The sequence below is a fragment of the Manacus candei genome, unplaced genomic scaffold (assembly GCF_025592945.1).
Source record: "Manacus candei isolate 608988 ecotype Guabito, Panama unplaced genomic scaffold, ASM2559294v1 h1tg000018l, whole genome shotgun sequence".
NCBI lineage: Eukaryota > Metazoa > Chordata > Aves > Passeriformes > Pipridae > Manacus > Manacus candei.
Genome location: NW_026138066.1, coordinates 7,782,961 through 7,802,921, shown reverse-complemented (window position 1 = coordinate 7,802,921; position 19,961 = coordinate 7,782,961). Strand labels below are relative to the sequence as shown.

Here is a 19,961-nt window from a genome sequence, read left to right as displayed (position 1 = left end):
ATCAGAAGCTGGTGGCTGGTGCTGCACCTGTTTTCTGGGGGCTGGAGGTACTTCTCGCTGCATCTGTGCTTCATCCCCACTGCAGGCAGCTGGGCTACAGAGCGGGTTTGCTTATTGGTACCTGCACCCCTAAATCATAACAATAAGTGAGGACCACCTGTCTAGCTAAAGGATTGACCTCACTGTGCTAGGGACACCTGGGGTGGGCAGGGGTGTGGAAACTTTTGCCAGTTGCCAGTGCCAGGACTGGACCTTGGTCAAAAACATACAAACCTCAAGATAGGTTTTAACAAAGTGAGGCAAACTAGAGCCAAAAAAATCCTTGGATTAATTTTATTTCTAATTCCAGAGAGCAGTCCATTGTATATATATCCATATACACACACACACATACATGTATCTTTAGTAAAAAACTTGAACCCATAGCAGTTGCAGTTCAAGCACTGTGCCCTGAAGCCTTCTCCTTCACTTCCTGCATTACCTGAGATAGGAGATGGAAGCAGTTGAGACATCCTTATGTTAAAGGTATTTAGAAGGGCTGAGGGAAGGGAATGGGAGGCTGCTCCAGTGTTTTCAGTGAGGGAAGTACAGCAGTGGAGGCTGGGTGCTGCTCCAGCAGGAAGGCAGGACACGTGCTTGGGGGTGCAATGCTGGACTCGTGCCTGGGAGTCAGTGAGACGTGAAGAGTTGCCTGGCTGAGCTGAACAGCACACTGAACAGCACACGCCAGCTAAGAAAAGAAGCAATTAGGGAGATGGAAGAGGAGGAGTGATGGGAGGGGAAGGGGGATGAAGGATAAGCAGCAGGAAGGAAGAGGGAGGCAGATTGATTTCACAGTTACTGGAATCTCTAACTACATCAGTCACATTTTCTTTCAGCAAATGTTCCAGCATAAGACTGTGGCTGAATCACATGGTTTGTGGAAAGTTCATGAACCCTCTTATTCCTCTTCTCAGAAACCATCAACTTGGGACTATTGCTGTGTGTCATGTCATTGCCCCCAACTCCTCCTCCCCCCTCTTCCCTTCCCCCCTCTTTTGGATGGATAGCCTAAAAACCCCTTGGGATGCTCCCTGTGAAGCACTGATAGGGAAGAGGGTCTGCCTGTTTTTATCTACAGTCCCTACGGCACCCTTCTCTTGCCCTATTCAGAAAAGCATCCTGGGTCTGACTACATCCCACACTCTCTGAGAGGCAAGTGAGCAAGATCAGAAATGAATGCCATGTGAGTGTAGGTGTGATGGGGAGAAGATAGAGATGCACTTTTCTCAGCTCATGGTTTGCTTTATCCAGCCCAGCACTTGAGTGATCCTGGTGTATACTCCATAGCTATTTGGACGTGCACATCCCATTCCCCAGATGACCAAACCAGCCAGAAACCATCTGCCACTGGGTTCTTTGCAGGCCAGCGGACCTCCAGAATCACCCTAGAGAAAGGAAAAGTAAAATGGAGTGATGGCGATCCACCAGCTTCTCCTGCTGCATGATTACACTGTCTTTGAGTCCCTCCATGTGCAGATTCCTTTATCCCCTCAGCTCATGCCTGGGACATCTGCAACATTCCTTGTACCTTAGGCAGATGTCAAAAACAGTCCCCACTGCAAACAACTAACACATTCATTCCTTCATCATGCAAATTCCTCCCCCTTAGCCACACCCCAAGAAGCTGATTGCTCTACTGTTTCCTTCTGCTCCATATGGCATTTCCAAATATGTGGCAAGCAAGGAAGCTGGTGGAATTTAACTGGATACTGGGAGGGATGGGAGAGAAGAATTCCTGGAGATTGATAGTAACGAAGGAACAGACAGGTTACTGTGTGTGACAGGTGCTAAAGAGGCTGTAAGAGACTAATGTAGACACCTTACTTGAAAGTGGGAGGTTAAGAGTGGAGAGTGGGCTGAAATGAGAAAAGGGTATGTTTAACTCTATTTGGATACTGCCTAAGGGAAGAAGTAGCCCTGAGAGCCATTGTTGGCCACTTAGATCAGAAGAAGTGTTGGGGAAGGGACATTCTATAGTCTTTTAACCCTCATTACAGGCCGTGGATTGCATCCGTGAGACTAGGGACACACCCCACCTCTGGCAGTCAACCCTGATCCCACAACTTCTCTGTCACCTGGCAGGCATCTTTCTTGCCCTTGTAGTACCCAGCACACAACATCCTGGGAGTAATCGTGTAGTGATAGGCCTCACTGCAGATGTTCTGCTGGATGAGCTGCACGTCCACCTTCTGTAGAATATTGCTGATGTGCCCTGAAAGGTGGAGCACCAAAAGCAGTGCAGGTGAGTTATGGTGGAACTTCCCACTGTTTACTACGATCCCCCAGCCTATGCCTATCTCACTGCATGCTGAAACCTGCCATTGTAATTTCTGTTCTGCTCTCCACTGGCATCACAATCTCTGACCTTCAGTAGAGCACTTCACCTTCATGGAAGGAGCAAATTTCCTTTCAAGCCTTTCCTTACAGAAATATGTTGTAGGCACTTCAGCTTTTGGGACAAGGGGGATTCTGGTTTGGGGAAACCTCTAGGTTCTCAGGAGTCCTAAGTTTGTTTCTCATTGAAATGGATGTTAAGCTTTTCTGTCTAAGTATGCAAACCAGGAGTGTCCAGCTCTGTATAGTCTCCTGAGTGTTTCCGTTCAGGAAGCAGCAGGAGCAAGTGTGTGAGTGGGTGAAGGCACTAAGCTGACCTGAAGGACTATTCTAGTCTTTGAATGAAGAAACACATGCTTTCCCCATATAGATTACCAGACTCTCAAACCTGCTTCTCTAAATGAGGTTTCAGGGCACTCAACAGGTAATTTTGATTTGTTACCCAAAATTAAAAGGAGTAAAGGACGTTTGGGATGAACAGAAGCCTGTTCTGCCTACCACACATCTGAACCTATGTTTCTGCCTTGGCATTGCTACAGTAATCCACCAACAAAGACCTTCAACCTACCGCCTTCCTTGAGGGCCCCCCAGCCAGTGATCCAGCAGTGAAGGCCAGGCTCAAAGAAGTGAGAAGGAGCAGGCAAGCAGATAGGCTGGATTAAAGGTGAGATGATCACAGGATGGTCCAGCTGGAGCAGGGCCACGTCGTAATCATGGCTGTCCTCCTCGTAATAAGGGTGGAGGAAGAGGCGGATCACCTTGAAGGACACCTCTGTGTGGCTGGTGGCATTTTGAAAGTATTTGCCCAAGTAAACGGTCCATATGGAGGGGGAAGCCAGCCTGTAGGATGCAGCAGAGAAGCATGGGACCAACACAGCATGCTCTGCTGGTAATGCTATCTCACCCCATCTAGCACCGGCTGACATCTCCATGGCTGGAGCCATGATAGCAAGGAGCCAAAGGAAAGGTGGAGCTGTGAAGCATTTTCTGCTAAAATTGCCCCCTCAAAGCTGTTCTGTGAATCCCAACATTGCTCCTTTTTCCCTGCACACACACCTAAATACTAATGCATGTATCCATACCCCTTTCTCCTGTTCCAAGCCATGGAGAAGCATGGCAGGGGTGTCAGATGAAGGGTGCAGCTGCCCCACGACATTTTCACCAGTCAGAAGAGCCTCCAATTACGCATGACATGGCAAGCAATGCAAATCTTTCTATCCAGAACCCTCCCATCTCCGTTTACCTCTCATCCTGGAAGCAGTGCGCAGCTGAGACCACCCAGCGATCAGCAATGAGTGTTCCCCCGCAAATGTGTCGGCCCCGAACTTGTAGGCTGGCCTGCCATGGCCATTCCCCTTCCACAGAATTCAGACCGCCCACAATCCTGCTGAGAGGGGCTTGCATCCCACAGTCTGAGGAGGAGACACGGCAGGTACTTCAAGGAAGGAAGGGAACATGATATACTGTGCCTTCCCTTTGTTTCCTACTTAGTTGACTGAAGAGTTTGACCTCTAATCCCCTGCCTTACCTATTCAGCTTTATGTACTGCCCAAGACAGGTGTAGTGAGCACTCCCTCCCAGTGTGTGTCCCTGCTGACGCCTGCACAGTGCTCCCCACCTCCAGCTGCAGCCTGGGCATGCCTTTGGGGCAGCGCGCTGACTGTGCTGTCAGGAAACCCTCCCAGTCATTCCCTTTCACTGCCTACCGAGGCTCCAGAAAACAACAAGTAGAGAAATCAAAACATGAATTCTCTCCCTGTCAGTGGCCATGCAGACATGGGTGAGTTTTCTGGCTGGAGCCTTGTATGATGGTATTACTTCACATAAGCCAACCCAGGGCTCCAACAGGAAGCCTGTGGGCTGAACCTGGATTGTGAGACATGTCTATCTGGCCTGATGCCTCTGCCTGAAGGAGATGAGTTCAGCACAGAGTTGGCTCGTTGTGGCTGACCCTGTCACCTTAGGATGGAGCAGGAGCACTGATACTGTGGGACTGGGGTGGGGAGAAGGTGGTGGAACAAGGGAGGGTGGGTGCTTCTTCTGGGGTGGAGGGGAAAAATGGGACCACCTGCAGCTGCATGTCATCCTGAACCTGCCTGAGTGACACGCAACGGATCATTTCCTCACCACAGCGCTTCTCATCAGACAGGTCCTTGCAGTCTGCAGTGGTGTCACACAGGGGGTTGGGTTTCTTCAGACAGGTCCCGTCTTCACAGCGATAGGTGAAAGGACCACAGGGGACCCCTGCAAAAAGGAAGGGGAATCAAGGCTGAAGGAGGGCATCTTGTTGTAGACATAGCCTGAAGTCCTTTAAGTGGGGGAGAAAAGCCAGCAGAGAGCTTGAGGGAACTCCATAAATGATGACAGGGAATTTCCTGAACAAACAAACAGCTCACAAACATTGTGAGCAGGTCAGGCAAGTTAATTCCCAGCTGGTGTCCTTATGTCACATGAAGGAATTATGCTTCCAACAGCCTTGGCTCAAATATAGGGGAAGGCATTTTTCATGCCAGCACTGCCCCCTCCCTACCTTCGCTGCACTGCTCCTCATCGCTCCCATTGACACAGTCCAGCTGCTGGTTGCAGACCCTGCTGAACTCGATGCAAGTGCTGTCTTCATGGCACTGAAACTTTGCAGGACACACTGCATGGAAGGGAAAGACACGCAAATTGGGCATGCAAGACAAGGTGTGAGGTCAGGGTCCTCAGTGCACCAATAGTCTCTACAAACTTCCCACACCTCATAAGCTGTGTTTAAGACCAGCTCTAGTATAGTGCAGCTGTGTAGTTTTTGCCTGACCTACATTGTAGGTATGTCTGCACCCTGTCTTAACACTGTTGTTGCTGACTTTTCTTTCTTGGCCTCAGACCTGCCTCAGCACTATATACGTGCTTTGAGGTCACTGGACTTCTCAAGTTACCATCACCAGACCAGGTCTGCTTGCCTTGTTAGGGTTCTGTAGGACTGCATCCTGTCTGGTGAGGTCACTGTTCCTCCTGCCTTGCTATCACCCTCAGCACATGGATCACCATCTCATACAGACCAGTGGTTCCCCTTGCAGGTGAGTCCTGAGCAACAATGGAGTCCATGAGCTCTGATGGCCACTCAGGATGGAGATAGGCCTGTCCATCACAGAATTTGACTTCTGATCACACATTTCCATAGCAGGAACTTGTCCTGTGTTTGTGCATATTTATGTGCAACACAGAACATGATGGGTCAGTACCTCCTGGGCATTTTCTTACTCCAATGACTGTAATTTCTTCATTAATTAGCATGAGGATTCCAGATGACTAAAGGCACATGAAGGTCTGAGGCAACTTGAACATTGATTTCAAAGACAGGAACTGTTCCATACAGACATGGAGTGAATAACCAGAAAAGCAACAGTATAAGAAAGGAAGGAAATCACGACATTTCTCTTTTGTTTTTCAAATATGAAGGGTTGTTTGAAAACAACGAGAAAGTTTTTTTTGTTAGTTTTGGTCTGTGTCAACCTGTGAAACTGAATGACACAATATCACTGGGGCCAAGAAGCTACCAGGCTTCAAGAAAGGATTAGATATTCATAAGGATGCAAATGTATACATGTCTAGATGAAGGAAGCACACAAACCCTGATGTCAGACAGATGGATGATGGGACAGAGAACACTGTCAGCAAAACTACAGACAATACAAAACCCAGCCTTGGTGACCCTGTGAGAGCTCTCACATTTCTAGCACTGTCTTAAAACTTCCTTGAGAAAGATTTCTCCTTCCTTTTTGTTTAGACTTTTCCTATACCTTTCTCTGAATCTTTTAGAGTTGGCCACTGTCTCCAGTAGCTCAGGGATCTTTGTCTGAAAAAACAACCATAGGGGACAACTAATGAAAAGTTAGTGATGCAATGTTAGTGATGTTGGGGCAACAACAAGATGAGCTGCCCCCTTACACTGGAGATGGGAGAATAGATGAATTAGGTGTCATGTCTAAACCTGAGTCACAATTCCTATAAAAATGGGGCTCTGCAGGAGTGCTGGGATGTTAAGGATGGTGTTCGTGTCAGCACTAACTGCTGTTAGCATGAAGAACTGACTGGGGCTGATCAAGGACTTTGACGCTCCCAAACTGGGGCACAATATGTGACTGAGGATCTGTACAGATCAAATGTCACAAATGGCCTGGGGGGAAAGAAGAGAGAGAAGGGCAGCAGATGGGCTTGGGTAGGTGTGAACTGGGAGGGGGATGCTGAGTGTGTGACAGCAGAGTGGGCTGTAGGCTAGGGCTGAGGTTGATAGTAGACCCTGGGTGGGAGGAATGCAGGACAAGGTGGGGGACAGCCTGGGTAGGGGGCTTCTTTCAGGCTGCCTAGAGCTCTTGGTGCATGGGTACTAGGGGGTTCTCCCAGGAAGACTGTGCTGCTCACAGAAGCCAGAAGAATTGCTGCTCCATCCAGAGCAGGCTAAAGCCAGACAGCAGTGGGATGAGACTTTCAAGGACGCAGAGGTTTAAGTTCCTGGGGGGAGGTATGAGGCTATACCTAGGCTGACCAAATCTTTCCCAACTCTCCCTACTTTTGGAGGAGCAAGGGACTGTGTCTTGCTGAGACTGAGGACCAGTGGGGAGAAGAAATCACTCACCACAATTTCTCTCATCCAGCCCATTGGGGCAATCTTTGATCCCATCACAGGCTGGGACGCACAAGCCATTCACCAAACACAGGAACTCCCCAGGACAGGCTGTGAAACCAGCAGAGAGTGGTTAGTGCCCAGGGACTGGAAACCTTGTGCAGCAGAGCACCATGGCTTGAAAGTGAAGCACGGAGCTGCACACTTTCCTGACCACACAAGTTCTGCTGCAGTGTGCTGGCAGCACTCACTGTGCTCCCCAAAATCTGCCTCGTCATCTGCTCTTAACAAGGGCAAATGGAGCCAGGCTATGCACCTGGCTCTTTCCTGTTCTGCATTGTACCAATGGGCAATAGCCAGGATAGCCACCTGCCTGGTAAACCATATCTCTGGTTTAGTACTCTTTCATGTCTCCTGAATGCTGTGGGAAAGCTGAAATAGGCTCTTTGGAGTTGTTATTAAAACTTGGTTGGGACCTTGAAAGGGTTGGTGTTAGACACATGTTGGCAGCTGCATGTCTTCAGGGACTGGTATGCATTACTGGCACCCTTTAGGAGGGAGACGGTGAAACCTTGGAAAGACAGACTGTGGACAGCACTTGTATATGTGTGTACATGTATTTGTGTGCAGTTTTATTTGTCTCTTGTTTGCGTGGATTCCAAGGTGAGCAGGAAAAAGCTCTAAGAGCTCTCATAATCAAAACAAACGTTGCTTCAAGCAGAGATGATTTCTCAATGAATTTCCAAGGCCAGCCTGTGATGTTGGCATGAGGGTAAGATTTTAGACAACTCTCTGACCTTGGGTTTTGTCACATGGGTGCTCTGGCAACATGAGGCAGGGCCACATGTGCAGAAGCAGCTTTGCACGTGAATGCCTCTCCTTTTGGGGAGATCAGTGGTGTGTGCGTCACTGACTTGTGAGCATGTTCCTGAAGGGTGGATGGCGTGTAGGGCTCACGGAATGTGCCTTGTGTTTTCCCCTTTGCACAAGCCAAGTGCACAGGGGCTGCTAGTACCCACCACCCCACTAAGGAGCAGGGAGAAGCCTGAACTCACGGTCAGATTGGTTGTACAGGCTGTAAGCTGCCTGTACACCAGGGCCAGTTAAGGAGATCTGCGAGGTAAAGGCGATGGTGATGTCAGCAGAAGATGAGACTGGGATCCTCTCAGCGTAGGCTTGTAGGGTCCGCAGCCCACACAACCTGAGGAGCAAACACAGACAGGATGGCTTGGACAGAGAGGGAGGAGAAGACAACAGAGTGGGGCAAGGGGGCTTGGTGGGAAGAGGGCCACGCAGATTGGGTGTTGGGGGAAAACCAGGAAGGGAAAATGCCTTAAATATGCATGAGATAGAGAGTCCAGAGTGACCCCACTATCCCTGGACACTTCCCGCTTTCTGGCAAGCACTGACAGTTTAAGAGTTGAAGGTGGGGAGAGAAAAAGTAGAAATCCTAAGCCAGGGGAACACAGCTTCTTGATCATACTCATCAAAGGAAAAGTTACGTCCACAGGAACAGTGGAGAAGACACTAATGAGATGGGTCGGGGGAGGTTTTGGAGGGAAAATGGCAATTTTGCAATAAGTGGGAGGAAAACCAAAAGCTGTGGGTCCATCTATCTCAGAGCCTGCTTTGGGAAGATGAGAGCACAACAGCTCTCCACCCTTTGCACCTGGGCAGTGGTGAGCCCCAGCTAAATATAGATGCTAATTTTGAGAAGTCCTGCAGGGGGAAGTGGCTGCAGTTGAAAAAGGAGGATATGGAGCTAAGGGGAAGATCTGCACGGAGGTGGATGTAAGGCAATGGCACACACAGATAATATTGCAGAGGCGGTGACAGGCAGATTTGCAAACACAGGAGATGTGGGAGGACACCAAGGTTACACACACAGGAGAAAACTAAGAAGCCTGATGCAAACAGCAAGACAGAGAAAGCAGGCTGGTAGCTCAAAGAAAATCCATAAGAAATTTGTTCACGGGGGAGACAGTGAACAAGGCAAGCTGAAAAAATAGAAAAGCAAGAGGCACCAGCAGAAGCAGTGGCCACTGAGTGTAGGCTTGCCTTTGTCAGGTATGGTGGCTGAAGCGAGCAGGGAACCTGCAGAGGTTTAATACGAGTTTAATCCCAGGTGGGAAGTGAGAGACAGAAACCAGGACCCCAACACACACCTTCTGTTCTGAATTATCCACTGGCCTTGGGTACAGGGCAGGTCGTGCTTCTGTCTGCTGAGTGCATAGGCATCGAACCAGAGGGTGACTCCATAGTCGAGGGAAGGGACCTGCAGACAAGAGTGTCCAGAGCAGAGGAGAGATGGCTCCTATATGTGTTGCAGCACACTCCATAAATCAGAAATGAGCAGCGCAGATGTGAAGACCAGATGTGTCTGGCCACATCGCAGGGCAGAAGGAAGCACTCTCTAAACCGGGGCCATGCCATAGCCCAGGGTGGCTCTGCTCCTGGTGTTAAACCTGGCAATTCCTAGCACTCTGGTTCTGCTTTGAAGAACTCCTCTGGAGATCAGACTTCAGATTCCTCCTCAGCTATGGCATCTCTGTGCTGGTATGCAATATTAGACTCCTTACCCTTCAGAAACACACTTTATGTGGAGGCTAGGCAGGCTGTCACTTACTGCTTGCTTCTCCTGATAGTCTGGCTCAGAGAAATAGCTGTACTCCCCACAATGCGTGGAGTGCTGCCCGGGTTTCAGGGATGGGTTGGATGCTCTTCTGGGAGCTGGCTCTTACCATCATGTGCCAGGTGCACTGCGTGTTGGGCGAGTAGTAACTGGGGTAATGTGGGGTGCCAATCTTCCCCTGCAGCTCCAGGTCCTCCCGCAGAGTTATATTCACTTCACAAGCTGTAAATACAGACATTCAAGGCCCTGCTATCTGTCAGCTCAGTCTCAGTGTGGAGATGCCGTGTATCCAGCCCATTAGAGAAGAAGATAAAAGGGACTGATGCTAAAGGTGATTGGGGTGTTCTGCCATCTCCCTTCAAGTGGCCATTTCTACCCAGCAAGACTTTTAGCATCCTCCTCTTGTCCAGAGAAGGGTAATAATAATGTCTATTGCTGTCTAAGAGTCTTATGTAGAATTGACACTTATCTACGAGTGCATGTGGATGTGATGTCCAGGCCACATCTGGTCTGTCCATGTATGAGACCTTTCTTTTAAAGTATCGTGATCTCTCAGGCTCTGTCTGCCAGAGCCTGAGCTCTAAAGGCTCGAGCCACATGCTAGTGTGTGAGTACAAGTGAGGGAGCAACACCTAACTTGCCTTTTACTGACCACCTCTACCCTTGCAATTCAGAGTGAATTCTGCCCCTCATAGGGATGACGGACCTCTAGGAGCTGTGATGTTGTTGGAGATGACCTGTCTTCTATATCTATAGCTGCCCTCCTCCAGCCTTCCTCACCTTTGAGGGGCACCGCCTGTGCTGAGAGGATGAAGGGGTCAAAGTAGCTGTACATGGCTTTTTTCCACACGATGGACATGACAGGGCCAGACGAAAGGATTTCCACAATGGGCTCCTGCCGGCTGCACCCATAGATCCTCAAGGGAAAGAGATAAAAAGATGGGAGTGCAACAAGCAATAAACAAATGAAAGAGAAGAATGAGAGAGACAATGGAGGTCTGTGTTATCCATACACAGCCTATGCCTGCTGTGAGGCACAACTGAACCAAACAAAGGGCCAACAGCGAGACAGCTCGTGCTGCACAGCTGCCTGTGCAATACATATCCCACATCAGTGGCTTCAGCTGATCAGCAAGAGGCAGGTTCTGCATCAAAGAGAATTTCCTCTGATGTAGTCTAACACCTTCCTCTGCTGCGGTGTGTCACGCCATCCTGCCTGGCTTCCCCACCGTGTTCCCCCAGCTCAGGAGCTACCTACGAGGTGATGAGGTGTTTCTCCAGGGGCCCAGCTGCATCGTACATCGCCAGGCGGTCCCTGCAATCAGGGAGAGTCCACTCCAGGTGTAGCTTGATCATGTAGCCCTTGGGGCCACGAAGGTGCCAAAGACAACTGGAGGCCAGGTAGTCAGGGCCCTCCAGCCTTAGGATGTCATCCTCCTGGACATAGCTGTACCTGTAGCAACCTGAATCAAAGGGAAAGATAGAGGGATTCAAACGTTCGGGTGATATAAATGGAGGCAAAGGGGGGCTTAGGGATGGTTGTAAGGGAAATTAAGATGTGAGATTGCTAGGGACATCAGTGTGAACCCCATTTTAGGGTAAGGCTGTCCTTGATTAAGCTAATACTACCTCAGGTTTTAAATATCAGCACAGCACAGTTTTCTTTCATTGGTTTTATTTTCTTTTTCACCTTTTTCTTCTCTCAGCCTCATATTCTTCCTGACTTTACATCTCCCTCGTCTGATTTCCAGGTTTCAGAAGACTTTCACACTAGAATTTTTGAGTAAATATCAGCTTAAAGGTGAGTTTCTAATAGCATATCTAATGCAAGCTGCCAGCCACAGCACTTACAACACTGGCCAAAATTACTTAAAGCATCTTCAAACATTGCTAAGACAACAGACTCTTAAATGACTGACAGCACAGCCAACGCAGAGCCACGCAGGAAATGCCCACCGCCCCCGCCCACACACACGTTCAGCAACATTGCATGGGGCCTGAAATTAGCACTTGTACCAGCTCACCAAGCTACTTAACAGTTCTCATTAGGACCAGGACAAGACTAAGGTGGCTGCACTGCCCCTGGTAGCTGATATCTCTGCCTAGTGGAGGCCTACAGGGGCAGCATTGTCAGGATGCTCAGAGCCATCCACCATACAGCTGAGTCATGTAGTTTGCATCTGGCCAAGCAGCAGCACTGGTGCTCCCTTGCTCCTACTCTCTTCTTCCCTTCCCAAGTTTTACAGCTCCAGGAAGCCAACAAGCTTTCTGTCCCCTGTGAAAATCCCTCCCACAAAGTCATGAACTCAAAAGGAAAGGAAAAAGTAGCCTACCCAGAGTGGATTTCAGCACTGCTATATCTTTCACACTGGATTCTGTTAGAAAGAAAATATATAAAGGAAGATAAACTGGTTGGATCTGAATGCTAGCACGGCAGGTGAGGACTCCTTTCCTTCCTATGTAACTGGTTCACTCACAGCTTTGGCATGGGGCATCCTCCAGGTACCTCTCTGTCTGCTCTTGGGGACCTGTTTCAGCCATGCCTTCCCCAACCCACCTCTCTGCCCTCTACCCCAAATCCAACAGCCCCAATTCATGCTTTCCAGCCCACCACGGACTTCTCTGCTTTTTGCCTTGTCCATTTTTTGTGTGCTATTCCAGAACCTCTTCCCAAGAGGGATAGGCATTGCTTCAGGCAGTCATTTCCCTCCTCTGGCAGTCACACCACAAGCACAGCCCCCCTTCCCAGAGCCTTCACCATCTGCTCTCCCAGTTTAAAGAACCCTCATTGAAAAATACAGGAGTTACTGAGGGTGGAGAAGGAGGTCTCTTTTGATGATCACTGGTTGATGAGCTACTCAACATCCTTATAGAGTCCTACTTTGGAGAAGGGAGATGCACAGAAAGTCACCAGCAAGGACTGTAAATCTGTGCAAAACAGAGTCACAGGGTGGCCAACACTTTTAAGAGAGCTGGGCTTTCCTCCAGCCTCCCAGCTGAACTGGAATCAGCCAAAGATCAGGTGCTACTGGGAGTAATTGCCAAAATAAAAGGCACTGTGAGGTCAGCTGGGTGTAAGAATTGCTGTTGGGGGTTTGCCTAGGTCAGGGCTTTGGTTTTTTGTAGCTCCTAAGCAATTCTGTGGGGAGAAATGAATGGTTTTGTCATAGCAAAAACAGATGTTATGGAAAAGAGGATCCTGCAGGCATAAGGCAGGCTCCTAGAGAAGCTTATGTGCTGTAGGGAAGAGTGTGTGCTGAGCTGATAGTAAGTATTCTTGTATCTGAAGGCAATATAACTGAGTTCCTGTAGGGAAAAGGATGCCCTGAAAGACTTCTGGGGAAAGGGGAAGCTGGTGTCCTGGGGCGAGTGTAGCTGCTAATAAAAATAAAGCACTGGAGATGTTGGAGAGTTTCCTGCACTAGTCAATGGTTTCCAGCTCTGTGTCTCAAGGCAGAATGAATGTTTAGAGCTAAACAGGCCAGCAAATGAGTCTGTCAGAAAGCAATGAAGTGCTAATGACATGCTATTAGCTAGCTATTTTTTTCACTCTAATTTTACAGGGCAGAGGAAGCCAGAGGTTAAGTCAATGGCTTGAGGTCACCCTGGCCCAGCAGTATAAGAGGTTTTTGGCTTTTGCCTCAGTTGCTAGACTGTGCTCCTGACCGAAGAGGGAGGCGGAAAGGACTAGGGAAAGCAGAAGGAGCTGGAGAAACTGTAACTGGTGTGTTAAGTCCAAAATAGAAAGAAATGTGGTCTGATGAAATGAATAAAACAGTGAAACAGATGTAAAGGGAGTAAGAGGGAACTGGGAATAGCTAAAAGTATGGCACCATAATTTTTATTTGTTTATGAGTTACATTATGAAGTGAGGAAATAAAGGGAAAATGCTAGATGGGCTCGCTTGGAAGCATTTAGCATATTTCTTTATGATGTCTTTGTCAAGAAAGTTCATTTAGATTGGCTGAACATAAGGTCTGGTATGCTGGAAACAAATCATAAGTAGAAGGGACTGATGGTAACTGCGGGAGGAGATGTCTTCATGAGATGCTAATGCAGCTTCAGAATAAGATCTTAAAATGATGGTCTGGATGAGAGAGTGAAAATCATTTTGAGGAAATAGAATTTTCTTTACACACACCAAAAAAAATGACCCACAAAACAATTGGGATGTAGAGGGAAAAGTTAAAGAAAATATGAGTGGGATATAATAAAAGAAGCTTCATCTTAGAAAAGTGCAAGTTAGCACGTCTGAGGGAAAAAACCCTGGGATGTAACATTTCAAGAGAAGAAGAAACTTGGAAATAGGACTCCCAAGAGGAGAGAAGAAAAATAATGTATTTTAAAACCTGGGAGATTTGGAACTCTGTAAGAGGGATCAGACCAGGCTGAGAAGTTAAGCTTCATTATAAAGACCAAATATAAATTCCATTGAACTTGGATGCATTGAATATAGGCACATCCCTAGTCCTTTTCCTAACACTTATTTTAGAGCAGTTTTTGTATGGGTGGCTTTTTAAACAGGCTGGGACCTTCTTTGTGGGCAACAATAAATAACCCTTAAAATCATCAGATTTAAAATCAGTCAGGTACTGAAGTGGCAACGGTACTTTGTCTCAGAAGTCGTCTTAGTGGTGACTCAGGTATGTTGCTTTTGTTCTCTCTATCAAATAGTCTGGAATAATCTCCCAAAGGAAAGTAGGAAACCTAATTGCTTGCTATTTTCAAGCTGAGCTGATCAAAGTCATGACCTGTCTAAGATCTTGCTCTGGAGAAGCCAAAGCTGATGGGTAGAAAAAAAATTACCTAGCTGATCATGGTCTGCTGTATCTCCAATAATATTTAGTCCTTCAAAGGAACAATGATTTTTTAAAAATCAAACTTCATTTCTTCTCTATCAGGAAGAAATAAATGTAGTTGTATTTCTGATCCTTACTATTTCTTCTTCAGGTTTCCCCTGTCCCCTTCAGTAGTGACTCCTAACCTTACAAATCTTGGGAGCATTTCTGATAGCTCAGGCCACAGGGGAGCAGCTGGTACTTACCCAGGAGAACCAGCGAATCTGGGTTGACCCTGTACTCCGTCTGGTAGGACAGGCTGCCTGAGCTGTTGAAGCTGGTGGAGAGCTCTTGGTGGAGCACTGTGTTTACCCTCTCAGCAGTTATTTCCTTCTGCTGACTCTCAGGGATTTGGAGGGTGAACCAGAAGAAGAAGGTCAGAGCCCCCTCCCTAACAGGGAAATATCATGTCAAATATTCTCTACATCTCCAGAACAACTGGAGAGACAAACCCTAGAGATTAACCCCCCCAGACTGTTTTTCCACAAATCAGACATATCTGTGTGGACATTCCATCTCGCTGCTGTGACCCAGAGCAACATCTCTGAGTGGGGCAGGAGAGCTGCAATGTCCATGGTTTGAGTCAATGCATAGTGCTTTGTGGGAGGAAGTCTTTTTATGCCATCTGGCTTTAGTGATGACCATATGAGCTCAAATTAATGTGATAATTAATCAGGACTAGTCTAATGAGTAGTCTCATTTCAGGTAGAAATGATCTTTGGATACTACTGACCAGGGATTGAAAAGAAACGCTCAAGACTTCACTGTCCCACCTCCCAGTGCTGACAAATGGTGACAAGTGGATGATTTATGACTCAGTACCTTAATACAACCCATTAATGCTAGGCAGGATCAACCTGCAGGAGACTGTGACTGGGAAAGCTCTGTTCAACCAGCTAGTTGAGTAAAATGGGTGGGGGAAGCCAAAGAGTTGTTGAAACAAACCTTTGTTCAGTAAAAGGCTAGAGGAAGAGTTGCAAGTGAGACCTTTCTTTCCCCAACTGAAAATGGAATTACATCAAAATTGGAATTTTTTTTAGGTGAAGGACAAATTTAGGGGTGCATAGAAAAAAAAATCAGAAGCAAATGACCATTAGTCTGGAAATTATTTCTGCTATCATGATCTATTGTTATGATCTGTAAAGCTGTAGTCTGACATCTGTCCCATTCCACTGTTATCCTGTTCCCAGGTGGTCCACGCTTCTTGGCTGGAATACCTTTTCCATAGTGCATTCTGACCTCTCCCTTCTGGTGCCTAGAATCAGGCCATAAAATTACTTCCTGGGATTAATTTCCAGCTGCTTAGTTTCTACTGATAATGCCAAGCCAAAAATTTTTTTTCATCTCTTCCCAGTGAATTTTTTTTCCTCCCTTGAACTTTTGCCTCTCTGAAAAATTTCTCAGTTTTGGCTTTTCATCATGGCCTGAGACGAACAAGAACATCAAAATATCCTCAGCTGTGTTATGCTGGAACCATTCTGAATCTGGACTGTCCAGCCTAGTCTGGAGCTCGTGTGGGGGGACTGCAGAAATTTGTCACGGCCAGGTTTCAGTGAAAGCAGAGTACAATTGACTGGAAGCTTTCACACACGAACAAGCAAATATGCTGTGGGTGCTACTCACCCAAAGGCATACACTGTGCTAGAGTTGTAATATCGACCCAGCTCTGTGGCACGAATCAGTTCCTTCAGCTGAAAAGAAAATGTCATCTGATTAGTAACTACAGTGCAATATTACAGGGCAAAGGACCTACGGCCAGTTTGGAGTTTCACCCCTCTTGCTGTAGAGACCCACCAAGTCTGTCCTTGGATGGGGGTACCTGACCCCTTCCTCTCTACTCACTGAAAGGCCTCAGGGACTGTTCATGAAACTGCTCTCACCATGTTCTGGAGCTTAGCTGACTCCAACCAGAAGGCTCTGGACTCCACCTGCCCAAGGTCCGGGGAGTACCAGCGATTGAGGACCTGGAGGCTGCCACAGTAAAACTGCAGGATGGATGGTTCCAGGTGCCATGGTCTGTAGTCTGCCAACAGAAGACACTACTGGAATACCTTGGTGATATGTAGGAGAGTGGGGTTTACCCCTGTGTATGAGTGTCTAAAGATCACTCAGAGTCACTAACATTGGGCTGGGCATTGCTTTGACTACACCCCATCCACCTCCTGCAGGGGGGAAAAAATGTGAATTTTTACCTAGGAAATACCAGGTTGCTGCAGCAGCTCCAGCTAGCACAAGAAGGGCAATCCCAAGGGGCACATAGCAGAGGCAGTGATGTGAGTTACTCTCCGATTTGTCATTTGAGAGGGAGCTGGAGTCTTCCTCCTGTTCCTCGGCCTCCATCAGGGGCATCTGGTGACACAGCATGTCATTGTCAGGCTGGGTTTTATGTTTCCCTTTACACTTGTCTCTGCAGGTGTTATGTCATCTCTGTCCTCCTCTCCCAAGATCTATAGCCCCAAGAGATCTCTGGAGCCAGCCATCAAAGACTTTGATCAGAGCTAATGTGAGTAAAACTCCTAAATCAGTGGGAGACTGGCTTATAGAACACCATCCTGTCTGCACCTCCTGGTAAATCCTTGGTTTTCAAAGGTATTCCCTGGGTTTTGCTTCTGCCAAAACCACAAATGAATACAATAATGCATTTTTCTGAATGCAAAAGTGTTGTCCTCCCAGGCTGGGAATTGTTTTAAAACTGGTATTATACTGACCCAGAAATAAATGCAAAAGAAAACGTGTGACCTCAAATGTATGCAGAAATTGCACAAAGCAGCCACAGCCTGGGAGCCCGAAGTTGCACTTTGCCCACTGTGCCATTTTTATCTTGATCCCTTAAAGTAAGCAAACCTTGCCATTCCCACCAGACCATGTGTTCCCAGGCAAAGATGATGCTGGCACTGATTCACTAGCTGAGCTGATGAGAAGAGAGCACCTGGTTAATGTTCAGCCCTCCACCACTCTCTGATTGTGCCAGGGGACACCTTCTGTCTTCTTTGCCCCTCATCTACCCAAGGCTGCTTCTTTTTTTTTTCTCCCTGACTGCTTCCCTTCTGTCAGCCCCAGACTCTGAGGGTAAGAAATGTCATTGCCCAAGAGACCACATTAATACTGCTTATCTCATCCCCTTTACTTTTCCTTTCCTTTGCCACCACCCAGTGCATGCCTTCCCCCAAAGGCATTCTGTGTTTCTGTAATTGGAGAGGAAAGGGATGTGAATGCATCCGCATGGGAGGGGACAGAGGTCTTGGGGAATGCCTGTGTCCTGTTTATGTGTCTGTGAGTCCTCTTTGTGCCCAGTGTATGTGCATGTGGATGTGAGCTTGAGGGCAGGATTGCATGTGAGGGACTTGCTACAGATGTGGGAAGAGATGGCTGGCCTCATGCACATTTTACCCTGTGTGGATGCCATTGAGCATCACTTCATAAGGGCAAGGGGGCTTTTCAGTCTCGTTTCCCCCGGTTATGGAGCTCCAAGCCCTCCAGGCTGCCTTGCAACGTGGGAACACATTTGCAGAACATAAGCACCAGGTAACTCACTCTGGAACATTAAACGCAGCCTGGTGAACATCATCACTCGGACAAACAGTCACACATCCTCTTGCTCCAACACACCCTTCCAGAGAGGCAGACAGTATAAACAGGCCCAGCACAGGCTGCCCTCCCTTGCTCCTTGTGGAGCACCTCTCTGTGCAACCCCTGGGAAGGATCTCCTTCCCAAGGAGTCAAGTCAGGCAGTGTAGGAGAGCAAGGGCACTTCTCCACTATCACAGCATCCCTTCAGAAACAGCAGGCATAAGCACAAAACCACAGATGGAGAGGCAGTGAGAGTAGGGCAGGAAGCAGCAGCAGAAGAGCCTCTTTGTTAGTAGATTTGATGGTAGGCACTGGGGTTTCCCCCAGAGCTGTAGACCTACCTTTAAAGCCTGCTGCTTCCTGTGAGACCTGGCCCATACCCCTACACCAGCCAGCTCACACATGCATGGAGTGGGGGAGAAAGAAGGACATCTATTTACCCAAGCTCAAGGTCTCCGCAGCGATCAATAACCTGTTGTCACGTCCCTTCAGCTCGGCCTTTGTCCTGCACCGTCCTGCCCACGATGGGTCAGAGCGCCCCGTACAACCACTTTTTTCTTTTCTGAAATGGAGGGTTTGGAGGCTCACAGGGACAGATGATGTACAGGATGAGCAGGGGGGGTCCAGAAAAAGTCAGGGTAAGAGAACCTCCAGCTGTGCAGAGAAGAACAACCCAGGAGGCTGGCACAGGTAGCTTATGTTGTCCTCCTCAGGGGACAGGGAGTTGCTGAGCAAATGCTGTATTCCTTGGCCACCCTCTTTGGTCCCACTGGAGGGAGAGGTAAACGATAGGGTGTGCTCCCCAGCACAGGGATGGAGTAGATTCTGTCTGGCAGGTATAGATCACTGGATGGAGGGAAGATGGCAGTAGACAGCGTGTCTGGTTACCACAGTGGTCAGGCAGATGAAAGGAAAGCACAGTGCCTCTCAGTCCCAGCCTGCAAGTCTCCCTCTGTCTTGCACTTCTCGCTGTCCAGTCTCCTGACACTGGGCTCCCTGCACTCAGTTGCACGACCACTCACTCCTCCCTGAAGCATCTGCTTTTCTTCTAGCCCAGGTCCTTCTCAGGTACTTTTCCTGTACTACTGTCTAGTTACAGCCCCACAGCTCTGTATGTGCCCCTTCGTTTTTCACAAAAAGCAGCAGCGCTGCAGCCAGAGCAGAGTAAACAGAGTTATCTTGTCAATAAATGAGTGGAGGGGATGGGCACATGGCTGACTCTTGACACGGTGCTGAGCTCCAGCCAGTGACATCGACCTGGGCCAGGGCTCATTTGGGCTCATTTTGGCAACTGGGCAGCGATAGATGTTTTTAGCTCTGCCACTAGATCATGTTTAGTCTGGGACTGCATGAAGACCAAAAGCCATTTCTGTAGTTGCCTCATGGTGGATTCTAGTAAATAAATGTTAAATGTGGATAAAAAGCTGTAGTGTTTGACTGGGAGTGCTTTCAGAACTGCTTAAGAGATTTGAGATCTGATTTCACTTTTAAAACTTACTCTGAGCCAAAATTTCCACAGATAATGAGGGACTAGCTGCCTCATTAGACATATATGTATTCATATATAGCTTTGTTTAGTTTACACTATGAGGGCAGTGGGTCATAACACAGCTGAGGGTATTTCCCAGTGCCAAAGACCTTACTTTTTGCATTCAACTTTCCTGGAAAGAAGAATCTTCCTTCTCTGGTGTTTTCATCAGAACAAAAAATGTAGAATCTCAATCTGATCTATCTAAGCAAGGATACCACATCTGTCACCACAGGCTTTTGAATCAACCAAGGACCCAAAAGCTTGATCAGATCTGACTTCAGAGGAATTCCTTTACAGCAAGCACCCTTTACTTTCTGTTTCTTCACAGTAAAAAAGAGGGAGGGGTGTGGGAGGAGACTGAGAGTGATGTCTATTTGTGAACAAAGTACCTTGGAAAGAAGGATA

The 19,961-nt window shown here is 47.9% G+C and overlaps 1 protein-coding gene across 2 annotated transcripts; it reads right to left on the bottom strand.

The window, feature by feature from the left end:
* Positions 1 to 293: 293 nt before the first annotated feature.
* Positions 294 to 19,172, bottom strand: TMPRSS6 (transmembrane serine protease 6). 2 transcript variants are annotated; one of them, XM_051785081.1, is made up of 18 exons: positions 18,367 to 19,172; positions 16,648 to 16,804; positions 16,336 to 16,478; positions 16,079 to 16,146; positions 14,662 to 14,846; positions 11,951 to 11,992; positions 10,876 to 11,080; positions 10,398 to 10,534; positions 9,727 to 9,839; positions 9,151 to 9,260; positions 8,041 to 8,186; positions 6,998 to 7,096; positions 4,907 to 5,020; positions 4,504 to 4,620; positions 3,620 to 3,788; positions 2,945 to 3,216; positions 2,118 to 2,254; positions 294 to 1,427 (listed from the first exon to the last, which is right to left on the bottom strand). In XM_051785081.1, the coding sequence occupies exons 1-18, from the start codon at positions 18,427 to 18,429 to the stop codon at positions 1,269 to 1,271; spliced, it is 2,436 nt and encodes an 811-aa protein (XP_051641041.1). In that variant the 5' UTR covers positions 18,430 to 19,172; the 3' UTR covers positions 294 to 1,268. The 2 variants fall into 2 exon arrangements, with proteins under 2 accessions (XP_051641041.1, XP_051641042.1); XM_051785082.1 differs by having other exon boundaries at positions 18,466 to 19,172.
* Positions 19,173 to 19,961: the final 789 nt, after the last annotated feature.